The 23,696-nt window shown below is 36.8% G+C and overlaps 1 protein-coding gene and 1 long non-coding RNA gene across 2 annotated transcripts; both read right to left on the bottom strand.

Annotated features, from left to right (window-relative positions):
* Positions 1–1,783: 1,783 nt before the first annotated feature.
* Positions 1,784–9,259, bottom strand: LOC111806048 (putative apyrase 6). Its single transcript, XM_023691389.2, has 9 exons — positions 9,109–9,259; positions 8,207–8,813; positions 7,960–8,072; positions 5,249–5,356; positions 3,888–3,942; positions 3,085–3,282; positions 2,877–2,974; positions 2,538–2,734; positions 1,784–2,451 (listed from the first exon to the last, which is right to left on the bottom strand). The coding sequence occupies exons 1-9, from the start codon at positions 9,229–9,231 to the stop codon at positions 2,148–2,150; spliced, it is 1,803 nt and encodes a 600-aa protein (XP_023547157.2). The 5' UTR covers positions 9,232–9,259; the 3' UTR covers positions 1,784–2,147.
* An 8,211-nt stretch (positions 9,260–17,470) lies between these two features.
* LOC111806151 (uncharacterized) lies at positions 17,471–22,689 on the bottom strand. The gene is made up of 2 exons (XR_002816749.2): positions 22,512–22,689; positions 17,471–17,925 (listed from the first exon to the last, which is right to left on the bottom strand). It is a non-coding gene; the product is annotated as an uncharacterized LOC111806151 (long non-coding RNA).
* Positions 22,690–23,696: the final 1,007 nt, after the last annotated feature.

The raw sequence follows: 23,696 nt of genomic DNA on the forward strand, positions 1-23,696 counted from the left end.
GATCAAAGTACCTCTCCAAGTTATTAGCAGTATGAACAATGCCATAAGAGTCTCTACTACTATTTCCTCTCTGATACCAATATTGTCAAGCTAGACCTAGATTGATTAGGGTAGTGCGTTAGGACGACTAGGTGCTCAAACCTTGTGAAAATGATCATGGGTCTCGTGAAAAGGGTCCTTGTGTTTCCATCTTGAGAGAGGATGTGGGGCCACATAGGTTTACCCAGTAGCTTGGCCGTATACGTGGGTGTGTTCTCCCAAACTTAGGTGACTGTATGGTTCTTTGGAAGAGGTCGCCATCTAACCTTTCATGGATGATTCTCAAATTATGATAATGTGAGTTGACATGAAATTATGGTGTATTATGATGATATGATGTACTATGATGCTACGATAAACTAGGATGATGATGCATAATGACATGATGACATAAGATGTATGATGATGATATGACATAATATGATGATATCTCATGCTATGATGATGTGCATGTATGAGATATCACGTTGCATTATGACAAAGAGTTTTCTGATACACAACTCCTAAATGATGTTATAAATGATGAATGCATGAAGACTTATGCATGCATGTTACCTAGAGTAACATGTGAAGGATGTGTGAGGTCATGTCATATGAATGATTTAAGATGAAAATATAGGGACCTCATACTTATATGTTCATTTACATTGGGTTACTTCCCTTTTTATAATGATGTACTTCCACTTTTATATGATGAGTACGGACGCGTACACTATGATGATCATCATCGTCATGCCTTGCATGATATTTCAGGGTTTGCTGTACCTTAGGACATTCGGATACAACCAACTAGCCCGACTATGATGAGCGCAGGGGGTGTGCGAACCGCTCATTGTGAGCCATGTGTAGGAAAGTACTACACATCCAATTTGTTCGAATTGGAGGCTACCTCTACGATGATTTTAAATTACAGGTCCCTAATCATGATTGCACGTGTTACCCATGTGCTACTTCTATATTTCAAGTAAAGGCAATGGACATCGCAATTAAAGACCAGCATCTGATGGTTGTATTTAATTTTTGTAATTCTTAAGTTGGTATAGAACATTATTAGTTTTATATTTTCTTATATTTATTTTAATATTTGCTTCATATGGTTTTAAGACCTTTTTATTAAAGGTGTAAGTTCATGACATTGTCCTACAGAATCTAGTTTTTCTTCAAGCAAATTCATACTCTATGGTCGAGTTTGGTGAGTTTGTAGAAGTGAGTTTGTATAAGAAAGGGATTATAGAGTTTGACATTTTAGCCTTCTAATAAATATGTAAATGGTCTAATAAATGATAAGAAGAAAAACGATAATTATTGCAATATCACTGTTGTATTAAATTTGATTAGATTGCAATTCCTGGGCGTTATCTGTTCGCTGAGCACAATAGAAAGAAAGATAGCCTTGTATGAAAAGTTGGTAAAGTTGTCCTGTAATACATCCGTAAGCCTTCCATGTATTGCATTCGTTCGTCAGGGAATGTGTACTAACCCCTATTGGAACTCCAATTAGGGTAATTTGACTTCTATGTACAAGTGGACCAGCCAGTCCGTCCGGTAATGGATTCTGTATTCAAGGCCGTCTTAGCTTTCCAATTTCTGTGTCCTAGCAGTGTTCGAAACCCTTGCAAGCTTTAGATTCTTTCCTATCTCTCTTTTGAGTGTAGTATGAGCCTTTTAAAGAAAGGATGAACTAAAAGATAGAATTAAGTATAAGAGTAGAGTATAAAGATGCAACCAAACAACTTTTAGAGCATTGAAATAAGTTGCCACTGGGATCAGCAAAATTCATTCCGTTTCAGTTACTGATCATAAGGAGAATTCAGTCGCAATACATTAAACCCCCCCCCCCCCCCCCCCCAAAAAAAAAAGAGAAAAAAAAAAGAAAAAAACTTGTCCTACAATTTCGTTTCACCCGAACTTCGGCACAGGCAACGGAAGTGGAAATGGGAATGGCGGCCTGTCCTCCCGCTATATGCTATAAAAGGGAAAGCTTTTTCTACAAAAGTGACACACACCCTACAACACATGAGGAGATGATGTGAACCAAAAAAACACATAATATACAATCAATCATCTCACTCAAGCCTCTTGGGACTTGCAGATTGGCCAAACATCAGTCAGCATTTACTCACTCGGGTCACTATGTACCGTCCTTTCTCTAGATCGTAAATCGTCTTCAACTGAGGTTTCCTCCACTTTGATGATACCAACCATGCTATGAACAACAACATAATTGATACCCCTATTATTGACAGCTTTTTGGGCATCTCATACCCGTACATCTCTATTGCAATCCAATCCCATTGCTTCTTCGGTTCTGTCTCTATTGCAGCAGCAGCAGCAGCTGTGCTTTGCACCAAGATGAATGCTCCCAATGCCCAATCCACTGCTATGTTTTGCACTTCACTTGCAGCTGTGATGCTGCTATTCATACAGTTCTCAAACCTAAGAATCACCAACTAATATATATTTACTTACATATAACTAGCAAGAGATCAGCAGCCTACCCCTTATCCTCTAATCCAATTCCAAGACTGTCATGAAGTAGAGCCACGATATACGCTGATGAGAAGCAATACCGCGCCAAATCTTCTTCATCAAGCAGCTTGTATCTCTTCTTCAACTTTACCCAGTCCTCACCACAGAACTCCTGTCCCGCCACCACCAGATCTGAAAGAAAATCCCTCGGTCCAACACCAAAGAACTAGTGACAAAAACACAGAAAGGTTTCATATAACACATGAAAGATAAAACATTGAACAAGAAACATACTAAAGAATACATATACACAGTGGAGAAAGTGAGGAAGCACACAATATACTTGTAACAGGGGAAGAAAATCATACTTTTGATGTGTAAAAGAAATTCTCTGTCGCCAAAAATTTGCCTCTAAGTTTTGGTGTGAAAATGGATCCTACTCGGCAGTTCATATCGGTGCATTTCTCTACAGGGGCGAACAAAAGAGAAAAAGGAGGAAGTATTATGCACAATTCTGAAAGAAAGATCGGTATGAGAAGGGTTTTAAAAAGGGAAGCATATGATGATTTGTACAACCTTTTCCTTTTTGCAGCAGCATTAAAGCAACGGATCTGCACTCAGAGAAGTTTCCCTTAGAATGGAAAGATGATATATTATACCTACTATTCCTTTCCACCATCATAACGCTTGGAGATGGTGCTTCAGACTCCGAAGCATGAGAGAACCCAGTGGGAGTACAAGGATCCACAGACAATCCGTTTTGAAGAGTTTTAGCTGGCATGAACAAATGAGAATCAAAACTCAAGATTACTAAAAAAATAAGCGAATTGAATGAATGCTCTCCCAGTGAATGTCAGACTCGATGCAAATAGAAAGAATTCAGACGGGGGCATTCCAAGGGTCTTCTCAATCGTCTTTTTTTCTAAATAAAAGACATCGTAGATGAATGAAACAAGAAATTCAAGAATCAAGATCCATCAGTCTGGTGTGCAGGTAACTTCATGAGAACAGTTTAAAGTAAATTAGCAACCATCAATTTAAACTACGTCCTACAAGTTGTTAAGTCCGAGCAAGGCCACTATGGACATTGTGAGGAAATGGGATATATTGAATATTAAATAAGCAATCTAGAGGTAAACCTCGGAGTCCCGAAGAATGCATATGAATATAGACGATAAGTTGACAGCATGACAACTGTGAACATAAGTAAACAATTCAAATATAATGCTACTTCCTTAAAACAGTACTATCCAATCCAGTTTGTGACATCAAACTTGACAGTAAACAGAGATGACTCTACAGACAAACTGAGAATGGAATGCTACCCAATTTTTTCCAATCTAGATGGTTAAGAGAAAAGAATAGACATGCACATTTACCTGAGTTGAACTCTCCTTTACTAAGTGCTTCTCTTAAGGAATCATGAGCAGCATTCTGCAAGACAAGGCTAATCACGACTCTGAACGGTTTTAAACATTACAAATTAAGAAAATTCACAGAAGTGAAACTCCAGAAACATGTCAGAGATTTTACATTAAAAAGTTAATAAAAGAAAAGCACTTCACGTTCAGGATGACAAGGGATCTTCAACGTAGCATTCCATCATTGCTAGCAAATATGATGTATGCATCAACAAGCAGGATACAAAAATAAGGTCAAAAGAGGTAGCAGCCATAATCTGTGGTTTTTTATTTAGAAAATGTGTCACATTCTAAAACTTATACATTTCTATCTCGCATACAACAAATGACCCTTGCTCTTAAGGTTTGCAACAGTATCACACCAGGTTTGAGTTGGCAAGTCAATTTGGCCATTTAGATTCCTCCATTGGTTATCTTATCTTCAACTTCAAAAATAAAGAAGTGGATGTGTGGATGTGTGGCTTACTACTCTGGGGCACGCTTATTTTGCATTCTTTACTGACTGGATAATTTGGTCACCAGAAGCTATAAGGTCCTCTCTTGTAAGTCCTTTTTTCAATTACATAGGCTAAGTACTATCACAATGGCTAAGGTTGAAGGAGTTTCTGCTCCCTATGAATATCGTAGAGTAGTATTTTGGATACCCTTTTCCCAAAAGAAGCAGACTAATGAGAAAGTGCCAAGAAGGCAATGGGCCATGCTCCTCAAACCACAAATATCTTTTGAACTCACAATGATCACACAGCTATTTGCTCCATAATCCCACCAAATGATTTTATGTTTCGTTGACTAAAAAGCACTTCTGAGAAGATAGATAAAAGTATAAATACTGGCTGCTAAAGCACTTTGGAAAGATATAATCAACAACCATACAAAAGCACCATCAACGTGATTTTACTACCAAAAAAAGGAAAGAAAAAAGAACACTACACCAACAATTTAGAATGAAAGTTGAATTAAAGAAAAAGAAGAAAAAGGATAGAAATCTGAAAATCTCATCAGAGCGGGAGGGTAGAAAATGAGTGGAAGATAATTTGATTATATTACAGGGACCAGAAGGGTTTTATTATTATTCTTATGATTATTGAACAAGAAACGAAAATATGAAAAGAAACTAATGCTCAGAGGATACAAACAAACTGAACAAACTCTAAATGTAGTGAGAAAGTGAAAAACAGGATTAAAACAATGAATAAAGGCATTCCAATTTAAATTGATATCCTGCAACTCAAAAGGGTTTTATGGTAACATGAATTCCAAATTTTACAAGTACAACTCAACTTCAGGAGAGAATATAGCTCATAAGAAGAAGGATTTACCTGCCCTAAATGTAGAAAGCTGTGAGAGTAAAGACTATAAGTCGTATTGCCAAATTTAACAGTACGTGAGAATTCAGGAGGCATTGGTTCATTTGAAACAAAAGTAACCTGAAACGGAGAAAACCATCGATCAATACAATAATCCTATACCTTACTGTTTGTTCTCTAATCTCCTTTTTCCTGTATGTCTTTAAGCTTCATTCAATATCATTCGTTTCATTTTTTTTCCTAGTCCTTTTCTTTCATTTTTATTTACCTGGCAAGGTTGACAATGTTAGTTGTGCATTCATCATTGTTCAATTAGATTTCATATTCTTTATCGTCTAACTTCTGCACCCATCATTACCATTGCTGCAGAGATCACTTGATACACACCATACATACATTTCAGAGAGCTATAATCTTTTAGGATCAATTCAAAATTTATGAAGACAACTTTATGTGGCCTATAACGTTATAGGAAAACCTCTTGGTTTCTCTAAAGTTTTATAATTAAAAAGAAATTCGAAAACCGGCTAATAAATCAAAGGAAAATAAACCCTCAAAATCTGTAACCAAATGCTTCATTAATTAGGAAAGAGTCCATTTCCACACATTACAAATCATAAACTAAGAGGGCAAAGAGCAGAAACAGCAAAAGCATAAAGAGTCAACAAAGTTGAAAAGAAAAATCCAAATATCTATCTTCTTACACAGTATATGAACTGTAAGAGCAAGAAAGTAACCAAAACCTCTCTCTTCTTTTTGCTAGTCTTCGGTGGTGTAGAACCAGTCCAGATTATGCAACAAGCTCTGAATGGTTTGGTGTTTTCATGAATATGTAAATTTGATATTTCTGGACTTTATTGCCTTAAAGGAAAAGCACTAGTGGAGCTACCTTTTGATTAATTTGGAGACAAAGAAACAGTAGAGTTGTTTAAAGAGATAAATAGGGATTTCATTAAGAGGTCGTTTGGTTGGATGTTTTGTTTCAGATGTTTGAGAATAAAATATTTGCAAATAATATGTCTGGGAATAAGATGCTTAGAAATTGAAGATAACTGCATTTGATTTCAAGTCCATCTATATCCCCCAAACAATACTTCACTCCCTGTAGCCATCTTATAGCTCACATTTTACCAAAAAAAAAAAAAAAAAAAAAAAAAAAAAGTCTTAGCAATCTCCTTCCAAGGACTAAGATTCCCTATTCAGTTTTTAATTATTTAAACCTCCGAGGAAATCAACTCCAAATTTCCTTTTCGTCACCACCCTCCAACGAGCATTTTCTTCTTTCTCAAAACTCCACAGCTGTTTAGAAAGAAGAGCCATATTCTTTGGGTGAAGGTTTTCCACTCCCATGTATCCCAGAGAAAGAGGAGCCCTTACTGAGTCCCACCTAACTAACTGAGTGCCTTTATTTGCAGCTGCCCCCTTCCAAAGAAAGTTCCTAAAAACTTACTCAAAATGTTTTCGCACAGCCACAGGCAATCTAAAAATGGACATGAAATAAGAAGGGATGCTACCCAAAGCGCTGCCCCGGAAAGCCCCTCCAAATTGCAAGTTTACCTTTGATTTTATCATAGACTTTATCCAAAAGGCAGTATGATTGGGCTTCCCTACAATAGTAACACCAAAGTAACTAAAAGGGAGGTAGTTGTTTACATCCCAGCATTTCAGCCACTGCTTCAACATCTGAATCTGCCACATTTACTCCCATAACTGCTGTTTTCTGCATATTTATGGTTAGGGCCAATGCAGTTTCAAACAAAATAAGGAAGAATTGCCAATTTCCTATACCTAAACCCCCGAAAACAACAGGTTTCAAAACCTCCACCCAGCTAATCAAATGAGACCCACTCCCTTCCTCCACCCCTCCCACAAAAAATTCCTCGCAAGTTTCTCCATAATGTTACTCACAGACAGGAATTTTAAAAAGAAAAAAGGAGTATCCAAAGCTGACAAATCTTGGGTAGAGATAGGATTCCAAACCACAAGCATGAATCTCCCCCTTATCTCTCCATCCTCCTGTAAACACTCTCCACAATCATAATCCAAGTGGTCAATAACATTCTTACTATCATGACTACCTTAGCTCAATGAACTTTGGTTTTCTGTCTACAAATCACCACCTCTTTCGTTACCAACTTTGTATACTCCCCCCTTTAGCCAAGGGACGTTCTTCCTTGAGAATATCACTCACCTCTCCCTCCTCTAGGTCATCTAGAGCTTTAAGCCTACTCAAAATCTCTTGTTTCATGATTTTCAAGTCTTCATAAACCTCCCAATATGAAGATTTCAAGAACTTCATAAAACGTTCGTTCATCCATACAACTATTCATTCCAAAATTCAAATTTAACCCACTCCCAATTCTGAGCCACAATTCTCAAAAATCAGCATCCCAACATTTTAGGAGAGCCTTATCCAAATTAAAAGGATTAATAATCTGAACCCTTTAAAAGACATTGCACGATGTCTCAAGCTTTTATTCCAAACATTGTGGAAGCATCTCCTACCAACATTTCTTCCCAACGTTTTAGGGCTTTTGTCCATGTACATTCTTTCATATTTTCAATGAAAGCTTCATATCTAAACAAGAAATATATATATATATATATATATATATATATATATATATATATCAAGAACATCTAAATTTCAGTAAATAAGATCGATGCAACACCCTCGGAAGACAAACTGTGCCTGATTAAAAGTAAATAAGGTCAATACAAACCTGAGCAGAAGCTCCACCAAGTTCAATGATTCCAGTTGTCGCGAGGGGATCGCTTCCAAGAGTGCCAAGTGCATAGTTAGCCGCAACCCACGCATAAGTCCCTTCATCAGAACCTAACACACCCATTACTTACATAACGTCAGCAGATATGCATTATAAACAAATTCAGAAGCTAGAACAAATGCCTTTGAGATAACACACCAACAATAGAAAAAACAATGCAGAGGTTGAGAAGAGAAGTTGAAACCTGTAATGACCGACGCCCATTCATCCCGGAATTTGAAGCCCGAAGAGCGAAGCACCCACCGGCAAGACTCCAATATGCGGTTCTGTACATCCAATTCCAGCACTCTTAGCCCCGCCGTTGCCATTAACCGAATTTCAGTGACCCCCCATTGATCCCTTGGAACCCGAGTCTTGGCATACTCCAAAAGTTCCACCAAAGACTCTCCAGCTCCGTCTGGATCTTCTGCATAAGCCGACAGCCCAGGATTCACCTTCATCGACGCCAATTCCTCTTCGCCCAAATCAAAAACCCCATAACCACCCTCTACTCTGTAGCGAAACACGTGGAGTCGAGTCCCTGTGCTACCTCCATCGATAACGATTCCGTACCTTCTCTTCAAGGAGCTGCGGAAGTTGGTTGTAAAAACGAGGATATAAGAGAACAAGAAAGCAAACGCAAGCAGGGCTGCAAGGGGAAGCCAGCATCTGGATTTGGAGGAATTATTGAAGTTGGTCCTGGCGAACAAATTGGGTCGGCTGCTAGATCGAAGGTGCAGCTTGGTGGGATCCATAATGGGAATTCTAGAATCGTGCCTCTTCTTAGGGGCATTCAACCGTCGCATGAAAGACTAGGAATTAAGGGGAGGAAAAATGAGGGAACACATGAAAATGAAAATGAAAATGAAAATGAAAATGAATGGAAAAAGAAGAATGAAAAGGGAATAATAATAATAATATTATAGGTAATGTGATTATTAATAAATAAGGTCGATCGAGACGGAGAGGGCAATCTGTGAAAACGTATCGCCCTTTCTGTCTCGGTCTTGCTCTCTTCTCCGGCGATGCTCTGTCTCGGAGACGAAGAACAAGAACACTTTATTCAGAAATTAAAATTAAAGAAAAGGTTGAATTTCTACTGTTTACATATATAGGGACTCCAATTTCCGTACTCGGCATCCCGCAATGCGCGTAAAAATGTTTCCTCGGCCTCCGCCTCAGCCTCAGCCTCAGCCTCAGCCTCAGCCTCAGCCTCAGCCGCCATTCCATCCGACCCCTTCCAATACCAACCGCCGCTCAAAAACTGATCCATACAAAAGCGAAGGTTTGAATCTTCTCTCTCTCTCTCGGATTGAATTCATTAAAATATGCATATTTTGTCCCATAACACGAATACTAATACTAGTATACGGATAAAATTAAGGTGTTTTATGCTTATACGGGTAACACTATTGATACAGTCCACCTGTAATTGTAACTAGACCATGAAATATTTATCTTTTCAATAAATATTTCATGTGATGATCATATGTGACTTGATCTTAATGTTGAGTGAGCTATGAACTTTTGCTTCTAACGAGGGATTATCCTTTGATTTGCATGGGCGAGAATGACTTTTGTAGATGATTCAATGTCTATCATTCTGGAGACTTGACCAAATAGAGAGCTGGAAACATAATTTCACGATAGAGAAATCATTGTTAAGTAGATGAGTTGTCCCCTTAAATGTTGAGTTATTTATTAGAGATTTAGTTTATGACGGAATCATAAACAAATTATTTATTAGATAATCAATTGTACTTAACGTGAAAAATGTAATTACAAAGGTAAAATAGACTTTTGACCTTGTAATTGTAAACCACTCGTGAAGAGTTACTTACTAATAATGATTATATGAATGGACAACTTATTCTACAATACATAAGAGTTGTGAACAACTCATGAAGAACTGGCCTACTAATAATTATTATGGACAACTTATTCTACAATATATAAGAGTGCAACTGTAAGTCGTACCGTAGAGTGATTTATAGTTAATAAATGAAAATCGATTAATTAAAGAGTTTAATTAATATAAAATCTCTATACTAACTCATAAAAACACTGAAAAAGAAAAATCTCAAGATTGTTAAAACGGTTTTAAATTATTTGTATGAAAATAATTTTATAAAAAACATAAATTCTCATTTATATAAGTAATTACGTAAGACGTAGGATTATGGAAAGAATTAAAGGGATATTTCTAATTTGGCGAAGTCCTTCCACGCACGTTAATATGAATTTTGAGGGACAAGTCAAGTCAATCTCAAAAATAAGATAGAACGTCCGCTAAGGTCAACTAAATAAGTGACCTTACTATCAACTCGATCGGAAGACTTGTCTAATGTATGATGATATGTGTCCGTGACTCTTGCACGTGTCATGTACATTTATATGATATTATGATTGTTGGGATTTATGTCCTAAAGCCTTGTAATTAATTATTTTAGTTTTTAACAATAATTTTATATTTTATTTGTAATTTAATTGTTATCAATTGTATGAAAATCCAAGGTTATTAATGTAATCTTGAACAGGATGTGGTTGACATACAATAAGATCGTGTTCAAGTAATAACCTAAGGAGTCTATAGTATATGGATAAGGTTGGTGTCTTATCTTGGTAACACTATTGATACGATTCACTTTGTAATCGTTACAAATGATTTGATCCAAATCGTTCATGTGGGGACATGTAAGTAGGGGTATCATATACAATGAGTTTGTATAAGACTGGACCAAGAAATATTTAATCTCTCTTTATAAATCCGTTAATTGAGAAGATTAATATTTCACATGATGATCATATGCGATTCGATATTAATTCTGAGTGAGTTATGAACTCCTGCCTGTGAGGGCTTGTCCTTTAATATACATGGGTGAGAATGACTCTTTTAGCCGATTCAATATACCTACCATTTTGTGTACTTGACTAGATGGGAGTTGGGAACATAATATAACAAATTGTTCATTAGAGAGTCAGTGGTACTTAAAATGAAGGATGTAATTACAGGGGTAAAACAACATTTTGGCCCAACTTTAATTATGAACAACTCGTGAAAGATCGACTTACTTGTAATGATTATATCAATGGGCATAACTTGTCCTACAGTGCATAAGAGTGCAACTCTAGGTCTACAGTGGGGTGACTATAGTTAATGAATGTAAATTGATTAATTAAAAAATTTAATTAATTAATTTTGTATCATTGAAGCTTATAATCGGTAGGTCCATAAGGTCCTCTTGCTAGCTTTTAGTAACGCTAAAAGGTTCAATTTATTTAAAAGGAAATTTGAAGTAGATATATTAAATATCAAGGAGAAAATAAATTTAACTCAAATGTCAAATTAATATTTAATATATTAGATATATTAAATAAATAGAAAAAATATATTTAATTTAAAATATTTAAATTAATATTTAATATATTAAATATGTTAAAATAAATAGAGAAAAATATTTAGTTTGAAGGGTTCAAATTAATATTTAATATATTAGATATATTTAAAAAAAAATTATTGTATTTGATACAATTAAATATTAAATCAATTAATGTATTTTGATACATTAAATATAAATATTAATATTTAATTAAAATGAGATTCAAATTAATTAAATATATATTAGGATATCTTATAATATCTAAATATGTTGTATAAGGTATTATATCTTAATATATTAAATATGCAAATATATTATTTGACAAGGATTCTCCAAGAATCTCTATAAATAGGACTTTCTGGTTGAGCCAAAATATATCAACCTCTCCCCCTTTCTCTAGAGAATGAAATTACATTGCCAGAGAATTCTCGAAACTCTTTCTTCTTCTCCAGTTCGTTTGGGATTTTCTTTCAAGAAGGCTCCCACAAGCCTTGGCCTTGTGTTCGAGTCATAGCAAGAAAGATCTGGTGGAATGTTGAAGAACTTCTGCATGGTTGAAATACTCCGAGGAGTCTTGAAAGCTAGGGTTTCTACAAAGGTAGAGTTCTTACTCTCGTATTTATTGTTTTTTTTTAATTCTTAATAAAAATCAAAACGGTTCCCAATGCTTACGCTACGTGGATGAAGAGTTCATTCCCTTCAATGATGATGTGACGTGATATGATGTTATGATGTATTATGATGATGTTATGATGCTATGATGATGTAATTTGATGACATTATGACACGTTACGATGGTGCTACGATGTTATGACGATATGATGTACTATGATGTTATGATACGTGGGATGATGATGCATTATGACATGATAGAATGAGAAGTATGATGATGATATCTCATGTTACAATGATATGTATCTATGAAATGTTATATTTCATTATGATGAACCGTTTTCTAACACACAATCCCTAAATGATGTTATAAATGATGAATATATGATAACTTATGCATGCATGTTACCTAGTGTGAATGTATGATAACTTATGCATGCATGTTACCTAGTGTGAATGTATGATAACTTATGCATGCATGTTACCTAGAATAATATGTGAAGGATGCGTGAGATTGTATCAGATGAATGATTTAAGATGATAAGTACAGAGACCTCATACATATTGTAGGTTAATTTACATCAAGTTACTTCCTCTTTTACGATGAGTATGAGCCCGTACTCTATGATGATGATCATCATCATGCTTGCATAATATTTGAGGGTTCGTTGTACCATGATGGGTCCAGAGGGGACGTGCGAACCGCATGGTGGGCTCACGCTCGCAGGTGTGGGGTACTATTATCACGACCCAATATTTTACTATGAGTCGTGACTCAAAACGAAAACATGAATGTAAAGAAAACATTTGAAAATGCATTAAGACGAAATTATTTATTTCAAGTAAAACTTCAATCCAAAGGTTCAAATGATTGACAGTTTTGAGAAAAAAGATATGAAAATTTGAATATAAAAGAAAAGATTGCACTGACGCCCCGAGATATGCATTCCTCTGTGATAATCCACATCTCTAATCACGCCCTCTCTTGACTCGAAGCCTCATGCACCTGAAAAAAAAAAAAAAAAAAAAAAAAAAAAAAAAAAAAAAAGTATAAAAGTTATACTCAGTAAACCATCTACTTTTAGGCTCTCATAGCGCTCTAGGCTTAACAGACAAACACGAACTTCTCATTAGCTCTAGGATGTCTGGTTCTAGTCTTAGCCCCTTGGAACTTCTCTCGTTCTCCGTCCTTTCATTTAATACCTAAGAGTTCCTTAGGCTGAGCTGTAATGAGCGGTGTTTCTCTATGAGGCGCTACCTCTGCATGGCTATCTGAGACTATATGACATCTTACCTTAGGGGTGTGCTAAGTATCTCCTAGGCCCATGATAATCCCCTGTTGAAGGGCGCGACCCAACCCTTGCACATGCAGCTAATGGCTGTATGACGTGGGGACACATTTTGCATGTGAAACGACTAGGAGCAGTGAGAATTGATCAGGAACCCCTGGTTCTCCCACGAAACCCTAAACACTATAATAAAAGTGTCTAAGAATTCGTTAAACACCCTGCTCATTAGTTCCATGAAGACTGCTGGTACATTGGTAAGGTCAAAAGACCTAACAAGAAACTCGTAATGTCCATAATGACTTCTGAAGGCTGTCTTGGGTATATCCTCTTCTCTGATCCTCAACTGATGGTACCCTGACCTCAAATCAAATTTGGAGAAAACTGTTGCTCCTTGTAGCTGATCAAACAAGTCATCAATTCTTGGGAGGGGTACTTATTTTTTAGGGTGACCTTGTTTAGCTCTCTATAATCAATACACAGTCACATAGACCCATCCTTCTTCTTGACAAATAGAATAGGGGTTCCCCAAGGTGATACATTGGGTCGAATGAAACCCTTATCCAACAACTCATGTAACTATTCCTTTAATTCTCCGAGTTTTGCAGGTGTCATTCTGTAGGGTGCCTTGGAGATCGACACGATTCCTGGTTCTAGATCGATCCCGAGATCGACTTCCCTGATTGGAGGCAAACCTAGCAAATCCTCCAAAAATACATCTACGAACTCCCTGATGTGTACTGGTGAAACTGTCTACTCGTTATGGTTGTCTAAGGTCACGCTGGATAAAAATGCTCTTGCGCCACTACGAATTATCTTTCTAACCATTAGTGTTATAACACTTGAGGTTCTTTTGGAAGTACCTCCCTATAGGTAAAGTTGTCCCCTGACAGGAGTTTAAAATCACTATTCGAGTCTCACAATCTATCTGAGCGCGATTCTTACCTAGTCAATCCATACCCAAGATGACATCAAAGTCTTGCATGCTTAACATTATCAGTGCGGTTTCGACGACACGTCCTGACATTGTTACACTACCTCCATTAACCCTATGAGTAGCCATCAATAACTTGTGGGCAGGGGTGGATACCGACAAGGTGATCTCTAAGGGTTCCTTTTCTAAGTGTGCTAACTCAACGAATTCCTCATATACAAACGAATGTGTAGAACCCGAATCAAATAACACTAACGCCAAACTGTGTCAGACTCGTGAGCTTGCCTGACTATAGTTGCACGGGCTACAACTTGCCCCTGCTAATGCTGAGCACCCCGGCCCCTCTGATTATGTGTCGTAGGTCGGTTGGTATGCTAATCATTCCTATGAGGGCAATCTGCTGCAAAGTGCCTTGTTTGGCCATATCTGTAGCATGCATCTGTTCCTGCTCTACACTCCCCCCGAGTGAGGACGCCAACAATTAGGACAAATGGTCTTGTTCTACACCAGAACTTTCCTATGCCTATTAGTGCGGCCACGGGGCAGTCTACCAGTTCTAGGGTGCTTCTGTTCTGTCCTCTTCCCTTGAACTGTTGTGTGGGATGACTAGGCTAATTCTGACTGTAACTTGCGATGAGAATCGCCACCCGAAGGGCTTCTGCATAATCAGAGGATGTCTGGGCTGCCACATACCCCTTTAGGTCCTCCCTTAGGCCAACGATGAATCACTCGACCTTCAACTCCTTAGTACTAACATATGTTGGAGAAAACCTTGCCAGCCTGTTGAATTCCAGATCGTACTCCTCCATCGACTTGCCCCCTGTTTGAGCTTTAGAAACGTTGCCTGCATTTTCATTATGGCGTGATGGGATAGTACTTGCGGAGGTAGGCTTCTTTAAACTGGCACCAACTGATAGTCTCTCCTTGTGGCATAAAATCTTTCAAATAACGGGACTCCACAGACAGTTCTTGAATCTCTAGTCCCTTGCATTGTTGTCTGATTAGCCACCAATGTCTGCATCATTTGGGTCATCAGAGCCTAATTTTCCATCGAGGTCAACATGAATGCTTGTAATAAATCCCGTGTAAGCGTGGTTGGCAGCTGGCTGGGCGAGACTTCTGTACATGGCTGGCACAGATGGAACCTCCTTGGAGAGGGAAGCAGTAGGGTATATCAAGCAAGTCTTGGGCCCTTTCCCTCCTTCTACACTTTCTAGTTCTTGATGCTCGCGGTATGGTTCTCTCGTTAGTTTAGGGCGTGTCGCCAACCTCCTCTTGAGCTTTAGGTGTTGGAACAGGGGTGCCCCAAGCAACTTTTCTTCTTCCTCTTCTGAGTCCGAGCCCAACATAGGGTCTACGCCTCTTTGGTGTCATTATCTACCAAAAAAAAAAAAAAATTGCAATTACAATTCATTCATAACACAAACTCCCATAAATGCGCAATTATAACATACCAGAGTATACAACTCTCTATCTTAAATGTCTACAGGACCTATGACATGGGACTCTAATACCAAATCTGTCATGACCCAATAGTTTACTATGAGTCGTGACTCAAAACGACAACATGAATGCAAAGAAATTTTTTGAAAATGCATAAAAGAGAAATTATTTATATTTCAAGTAAAATTTGAATATAAAGGTTCAAATGATTGACAATTTTGAGAACAAAGATATGAAAATTTGAATATAAAAGAAAAGACTGAACTGACACCTCGAGACATACATTCCTCCGTGAGAATCCACATCTCTGATTATGCCCTCTCTTGACCCTCAGTAAGCCACCTACTTACAGACTCTCATCGCGCTCTAGTCCTAACAGACAAACATGAGCTTCTCATTGGCTCCAAGACGTCTGGTAGTCTTAGCCCCTTGGAGCTTCTCTGGTTCTCCGTCCTTTCATTTAATACCTAAGAGTTCCTTATGCCGAGCTGTAATGACCGATATATCTTTATGAGGCGCTACCTCTGCATGGCTATCTGAGACTATATGGCATCTTACCTAGGAGTGTGTGGCCCATGATAGTTCCCTATTAGGAGGCACGACCCAACCCTTTCCCATGCAGCTAATGGGTTATACGATGTGGGGACACATTTCCCATGCGAAACGGCTAGGAGTAGTGAGAACTAATCAGCAACCCCTGGTCCTCCCACGAAACTATAGATACCGTTCACACAACTAGCAGCCTAAGAATACTCCTAAGGTACTTCATTTGTCGTGGTGATCTGTTAGGCTCTTAGGGAAGGGATAGGTTTAAACTCAGTGACTCGTCACTCAAAGCATGAATCCCTAGGGTTATCGTAATAACGGTTCATAAACATTATCTTAGTGTGCAACAACAAGCACTAACCTAGTGTGCAAACATCAACATCTAGATATACCATACACGGTTCATGCAAAATAGGCAAACATGCTCAATGGGGCGATGACATCCATCCGCACCTGGAACGTAGAGTTCACAATTTTTCCATCCTCCTTTCAGCATGAATAAGCTGATACATATTAAGTAGAAATGTAAAGCATGATGGACTCCTCAGAATACTTTATCTTATTATTGCTTCATACGCCGGGTGGAGCAACGTAGCTTCGTCCTTTCCTTAACATGCAGCTGACCCGACCCACAAACCCACGTACTGACCCGCTCTGATCCGTGACCCAGCGAAGCAGCTGACCGGTCCAACTCAAACCGTCGCCAAATACCTAGTCCGTGACCCACGACTACAGATATCTTCTCTGCGCGTGGCACGCACGTGGAACCTTCGAGTGGACAATCTCGGTGTGTGAACAACACGCGGCGGGCGCATGTAAGCCATTTTTTGACTCGTTCGACTGTTGTTTGCTTGATTTTTGTCCCGATTCAAATTCTAACCATGTTTTTATGTGAATAGGGACCTAATTGAGGAAAATCAATATTTTTTGACACCCTACTTGCATAGAAACGTCCGCAAAAGAGCATGCGTCAACCAAGTAAGTCACCACACAGAATTTTAGGAAGAAACACTCATAGGAATCACTTGTTATACATGCATGCTAGTTTACCTAGGAATCACTTGTTATACATGCATGCTAGTTTAATTAACTTAGGTAAGTAGAATTTCTATGTAATGCGCTTAAGTCACCACATAGAATTTCACTTGAATTTGTTCGAAAAATCATCACGACATACATGTACTAACAATCCAATCTTATGCTAGAAATAGGGTCGTTATCACAATTAACAACATGCTTGTTGCATCACTTTGGAATGGGCAAATATAGGCTGGAAATCACACCAATGGTATAGAAAAGAATGTTGTATGTCAGGTTTGAATACCCTTGGCTACTTTTGATGTTTGTGCCTATCAAAGGCAGTATTAGAAAGTACTTTATGGAGGTAGGGTATTATCTCTCCCCGCCTTACAATAAATGAAGTTCTAAGTGAACTATCTAATGGCACATGCCTATGTCATGGTACAATCAAACATCATAAGATGAGTGGGTCTGGGATCTTGAGGGTCTTCCTATAGGGATGAAAACCTTGAGAACAGTATTGGGAGGCATGTGCATGCTAGAATTATTCTCCTTCCCATGGGTCAAGTTTATCGAAATAAGGCGTAGCTAACTCTCATGAGGGCGAAGTACTCTCTCAGTGCAGTAGTCAAACAATGGAGCCATAAATAGAGATGAAGGGAAAGATTTTGGCCTACGACAGGGGCATCACTTAGATGTGGAGCTGGGAATAAAGTATACAAGGAAATTAGAGTCACAATATAGCTAAAACCGTACATAAAGGCGGTGTGCAAGATCAAATGCAATCTATGCAAGCACAGTCTCAAATACCCAATACTGGAGACAAAGTGAAAAATAAGCGAAACCATATTCATGCGTGTAGTAGTAGTTAAGTAATGCAAGTTAGAAGAAATTGGATATGGAATAAAGAACTCATTTTAAGCCTAAAAGATCAGAGAACACAAAGGATAGGATTATTTAGGTAACATTATTACATTATTCAGAAAGAGAATGCAGCATTAATCTGCAGTTGATGCCATTGAAAAAAGAACAACAAAAATCTGACTGAAATAAGTATCTGTCTCAAACATGTTTTGAAGGCATACCCTTTGCACCTTCCACTTTTGTATCTCTTGGGCCGTTTATGATGGGATGAAATAAAGATAGAGACTAAATGAAATTGAAAAATGTGAAAAGAGAGGGATTCAAAGATGGGAAATGATCTGTAACCAAAAAATAGTAATAATCAGAGCTGACACTGACTCGCTTTCATAAACTTTTCTTCTGGGATCAAGTCACTGTCATGTCATTCCACTTTGACCCTTCCTTTACATAGAGGAGGGAACCCTAAATCCAACTCTCCATTTCTTTTTTATTCTCTTTTCCCCCCCTTGTCCAATATCCGTTTAATATTGTATGGTGGAAACTAAATCCAAAACAAAAATATACAACATTCACGCTCCAAAACATTCAAAATGGTTTTGATAAGACTTTCGTTTTTTTATTTTTATTTTATGTTTATTTTCTTACATTGTATTCAGTATACATTCACCTTTTTTTTTTTTTTAATTTACATATGAATAGTTATCTAGATATTAAAAACAAAAAACCATTTTGTTTTAGGTCCTAGTACTCATTTGATTTTTTTACTATAGGTTTCTTGGTTTTACCGTCTACTTTTTCGAGATGTTTTAAAAATTCAAGATAAGTTTAGAAAAGAAAATAAATAAATTTTAAAAACTGTCTAATTTTATACCCAAAAAAAGACTAATAATTCAAAGGTTTTTCTAAGAAAAATGAAAACTATGGTAGAAAACTTATGAACAAAATAAGCATAATTCTTAAAAAGTAAAACTAAAAGTAAAATGGTCACCAAATGAAGTCTTAATTTCTAGAAACTGATGTAAAAAACATTCAACTCTAGAAAATGGTTATGAAAGAGTAACCAAAATTGTTGCCAATTTTGCTTCAAAAACTTTAAATTTAAATTTAATATACTCAATTAAATAATAGAACAAAAAAAAAAAAAAAAAACAATTAAAGTGAAAAGGATAATAGAAATGTTTTGGGGTGATCTAAAGTGAGGGAAGAATAATGTAATAATGGGAATTATGATTAGGTGCGGGAGAAACCATGAAAAGAAAGTTAAGAAAGCCCATATGGACAGAAATGCAGACCCTAAAGCAACATCTCATTCCAACTCTTTTGCTTTTAATTGGAGAATGAAAAAGTAAAGAAGGAGAGGACAATATTTTAATAGCATCACCGTAAGCATAACATCAACATCAGCATCCCATCCAAAACGGCACCGTTTTTCCTACATTGACCAGTCAGCCACCGTGCCCACTCTATTTTCAGTAAAGGCTGCAACTTTGGCTTTAGAATGTTCCAACAATCCCAACTTGCATGTGGTATCCACCACTCTAAACCAAATTTGTTTACTTTTTTATTTTCTATTTTTTTTCATTTTCGTTCCTCAGTTTTTAAATTTGTTTACTTACAATATAATTTTATCATCTAATATTTTCTTGTTCAATGCTCGTCTTCAACCTATATAGCTAAAATATGCTTCTCTTAACATGCTAGTATCTTTACTTGAAGTTATGCTATTAATTTTTATAAAGCAAAACAAAGATAAAGACTAAATTGATTGTGTTTTTAATGTTTAAAAACTGAAACAAATGATTAAAAAGTTTAGGAATTAAAGTTAGAACAAATGTAAAAGTTTGTAAATCAAAGTAGGCATCTTAGAAAATTAGAAACCGAATTAAGATTTTTTAAAAAAAAAATTAAAGATCAAGATAGGATTTAAATATAATGTAAAGACAAAAGATGTAAATGTGAGAGCGACAAAGTTTAGACTCACATAAGTGACAGAGTATAAAGAAATGAACATTAAATAGGCTTGGAAACTCAAAAAGGAATAATTTATAGAAAGCAAAAGAAAGGCATGATGAAATTTGGTTTAACAAACAATAAACAGAGTGTTGTTTTAGTTGCATAGGAAGGAGAGCTTGGAATTCAAAAGTGGAACTGCAGAAGGAAATCTTAGGATGGCCCAAAGCAAGCGTTTGTTTTCTTCTTTTTCTACTCTGGCTCTGTAACATATGTCTAATTATAATAATATCAGTTTTATAGTTGGCCCATTTCTTCTTCTTCTCTGCCTCCTTAATAATTCTTATCCAACCCCATTTCAAAAGAAAGCAAACCATCAACAATCCCCTTTTCTTAATAGCAAAGGAAGGTTATATTACAAAAACAGCCCTGAAAGAAATGTAACCACAGATTCTATTACAGTGTTTTGAAAATTAACTAGTTGCCGTGTTTAAGATTCCAAGTGGCACATGAACCAGAAAGAAAAATTCCTGCTATGTTGGGAATTTCTTTCAACTGAATAGATGTATTCAAATGGATGGTGTGTTTACGAATGAGGAGGCGATTTGGCAAAGCCTATGGAGTTTGGTTTTATGCATTTTGGGGTGGATAAGAAAATAAAAAGGAAAGAGGGAGTGGATATAGAGATGAGGAAATAAAATAGGAAAAAAGATGCTTGGCTTCTCAGAGGCATTGTTCCAAGAAACACCTTTATTCATCCTTATGATTCTTGGTTAACAGCCTTAGATTTGCAGGCTTATGATTTGAATGAATCTATAATTGGTCTAGATGTTTGAGGGCCCAATTCTGCTTTATGCTTTAAAGCCACTTCCAAAACCAATGCAGATAAATAGCAGCCTTGTGTGTCTACTACAGGAATCAACCTACCACAGAAACAAAACAGAAGAAAAAAGGAGAGAAAAAAATCAAAATATCTATCCTCTTTCTCTCTCTTTTTTTGCTTCATTGTAGAAGCCATGGTTTTCAGTATACACAGAGTACTTGTTGTCCTCCTCATGTGTGTTGTTGCACTTTTAGCTGTTCAACCAGATCAGGCTTGTGCTTTGAGAAGCATAGACCTTGCTCTAAGATCTAGTCGCCACATTCTTGTTGAAGACTCGAGGGTGGAGGAAAAGAACATGAAAAGGAATTCACTACCACGAAACAGCAAGTTTGATCCAAATCAATCAAGCAAAAGACGGGTTCGACGAGGTTCGGATCCTATCCACAACAAGTCTTAGTTCATTAATTTTGTTTGCTGAAGGAACCCACAAGTTTGGCATCAACAAAAGGAAGGAAACAGAGATAGGTTCAGACCATAGCAGAGGAGAAAACACCAGCAAGAATCTGGTTTCTCCAATCGTTGGTTGGCTTGATCATTTATACCCCGTTTGATAATGATTCCGCTTTTCGTTTTCTGTTTTTGAAAATTAGCATGATTTCCCACAATTTCCAGGGTATGTTTTTCACATTCCTTAAAAACAATTTTCTTTTTTTGTTAGTTTTCAAAATTTGGTTTAGATTTTGAAAATGTTTTTAAAGAGTGGGTAACAAAACAAAAACAAATACCTAATTGGAAATAGTATTTATATATATTTTCAAAAGCTGAAAGCAAAAAACGTAATGATTATCAAAAGGGGTTTAATGTTTAGTTTTCAGTTTTTATTCTTAGAGATGTGTATAGTGAAGCTTACTAGAGAAAGTCCTCAACAGTGAGCTCTATACTGAAACTAGAAGCGCAGTTAAAAGATCATAGAGATAAATGATTGTGCAGTTGACAAAAAGAGTTGAGCTACTTCACAAGATACCATTGAATTTCTTTTGAAGAGATGGTGATTTTGAATCTGTTATGCACTTCAAGTTCAAGTTTCAGGTTGGAATACAGAGAGATTGTTTTGTAATCCATCAGCTAGCTCTCAACAAAGCTTCTTAACTTAGTCCATCTCCTACGGATACTATTGTATGAAATTATGTAGAAGCTATCCCCTGTCTTCCCCAGAAGCTGCTCAGATTCACTCAAATCAATTACCCATCTGCTCACTGTGGAGCCTAGTGAATCTGTACAACCCAACATGTGACCTTTCCTTTTGGTTTTTAGCTTTTTCTTTATGAATTGTGGGTTTCGAAGCTTGGAGATGAACATAAAAAAAGTGTAATGCGCAAAGCATATTGATGTTGTGAGAAACTCTGAACAAGAGTCTATTTCTTAATGTGTGTGTTAACAAGAACAAAAATCTTGCACATCATAACCATGTGCGATCTGAGGTAAGTACAGAGAAATGAAACAATCGTGCAGAAGGTAAAAAGAGGCACGCATATGCATTCTGAGTGTCTGAATGAAAATTAGGGCTTCGGAAAAAAATAAACAAATTCAAGTGAAATTCTCAAGAACAACAACAAAATTCAGTAACTACCAGTATCGAATCGTATTCGTACCTAGACCTCTTTGCCGTGGAAGTGGGGATTGGGAATCAAGAACGCAATTTGCCGCCGATATCAGCACAATGGCCTTATTTCAATTCAGTTCAACAAAAATTCGCGTGGGAGGGTTTTGCCAGTTTTTTACTTTTTGGGATTTGAAATTTTGCTTTTACCATTTTATCCTTTATTTCTACATCCATATTTATTGATCTATTTTTATAATTAATTTGTATCACTTTAAGGTAAATTTTAACACATTTAATTCAAACAATCCTTTTATATATATATATATATATATATATATATATATATATATATATATATATATATATATAGATATATATAGATATGTAATGACTCATTTTTTGAGACTCTGAATCATGAATCGCCACATAGGTTCAATGGTAAAGATGGTAAGATTTTTCAAAATTGTAAAACGAGGGACATGCGCAAAATTTATAATTCAAACATACCGTAAATTCTGATATAAAAGTATCCTACTTAGAATTTATCCTCTAAAAACGGAAATATAGAGCCCAAATGTAGGTTCTATGGCTAAGGAAATGTAAAAAAAAATAGCTCACGTTCATTCATATTCATATTCCCTTCTAGACTCAACTGGGTGTAAAATGGATGTCTAACCCCTATAACATGCTCTTATGGGTAACCATTGTTAAAGGTAGAATATGTCATATCCATACATAGTAGGAGAATCTCTTAATTTCCTGGTTTGTTACCGTGGATCAAGGCCTACCATGTAATCCTCATGGTACACATCTATATATATCTATATATATATATATATATATGAGGTCGTGACTCATAGAGGTCACAACGTCATTTAACCTAACATGGTATTAGATACCGTTTATTCATTAACAATCTCTACCATATCTTCTTCCGCCTCCTCATACACCATCTCCAACACGATCTTATCTACCATGGCGTTGACTTTTGTACCAATCCCCCTCCACCACGCTGTCACAATCCGTCTCACCAAGAACAACTTCATGATATGGTGCGCCTAGCTCCTCCCCTACCTAAAGAGTACGAAGCTTATGAGCTACCTCGATAGCACCATTGTTGCACCTGCCAAGCTGATCCCTTCCTCAACCGCTGTTGGTACTGACCTAGTCTCTAATCTGGCTTATGATCAGTGGTATGATCAGGATCAACAGGTCCTTAGCGGCCTTCTCTCCT

The sequence above is a fragment of the Cucurbita pepo genome, chromosome 11 (assembly GCF_057944985.1).
Source record: "Cucurbita pepo subsp. pepo isolate OVF chromosome 11, ASM5794498v1, whole genome shotgun sequence".
Classification (NCBI taxonomy): Eukaryota; Viridiplantae; Streptophyta; class Magnoliopsida; order Cucurbitales; family Cucurbitaceae; genus Cucurbita; species Cucurbita pepo.

Coding starts and splice junctions, on each gene's coding strand:
- LOC111806048 (XM_023691389.2), bottom strand. CDS start 9,231: ATGGAATGGCGGCTGAGGCTGAGGCTGAGGCTGAGGCTGAGGCTGAGG. Junction 8,814..9,108: donor AAATTGGAGTCCCTATATAT/GTAAACAGTAGA, acceptor CTTAATTCCTAG/TCTTTCATGCGACGGTTGAA. Junction 3,283..3,887: donor TAAAGGAGAGTTCAACTCAG/GTAAATGTGCAT, acceptor TGTTCATGCCAG/CTAAAACTCTTCAAAACGGA.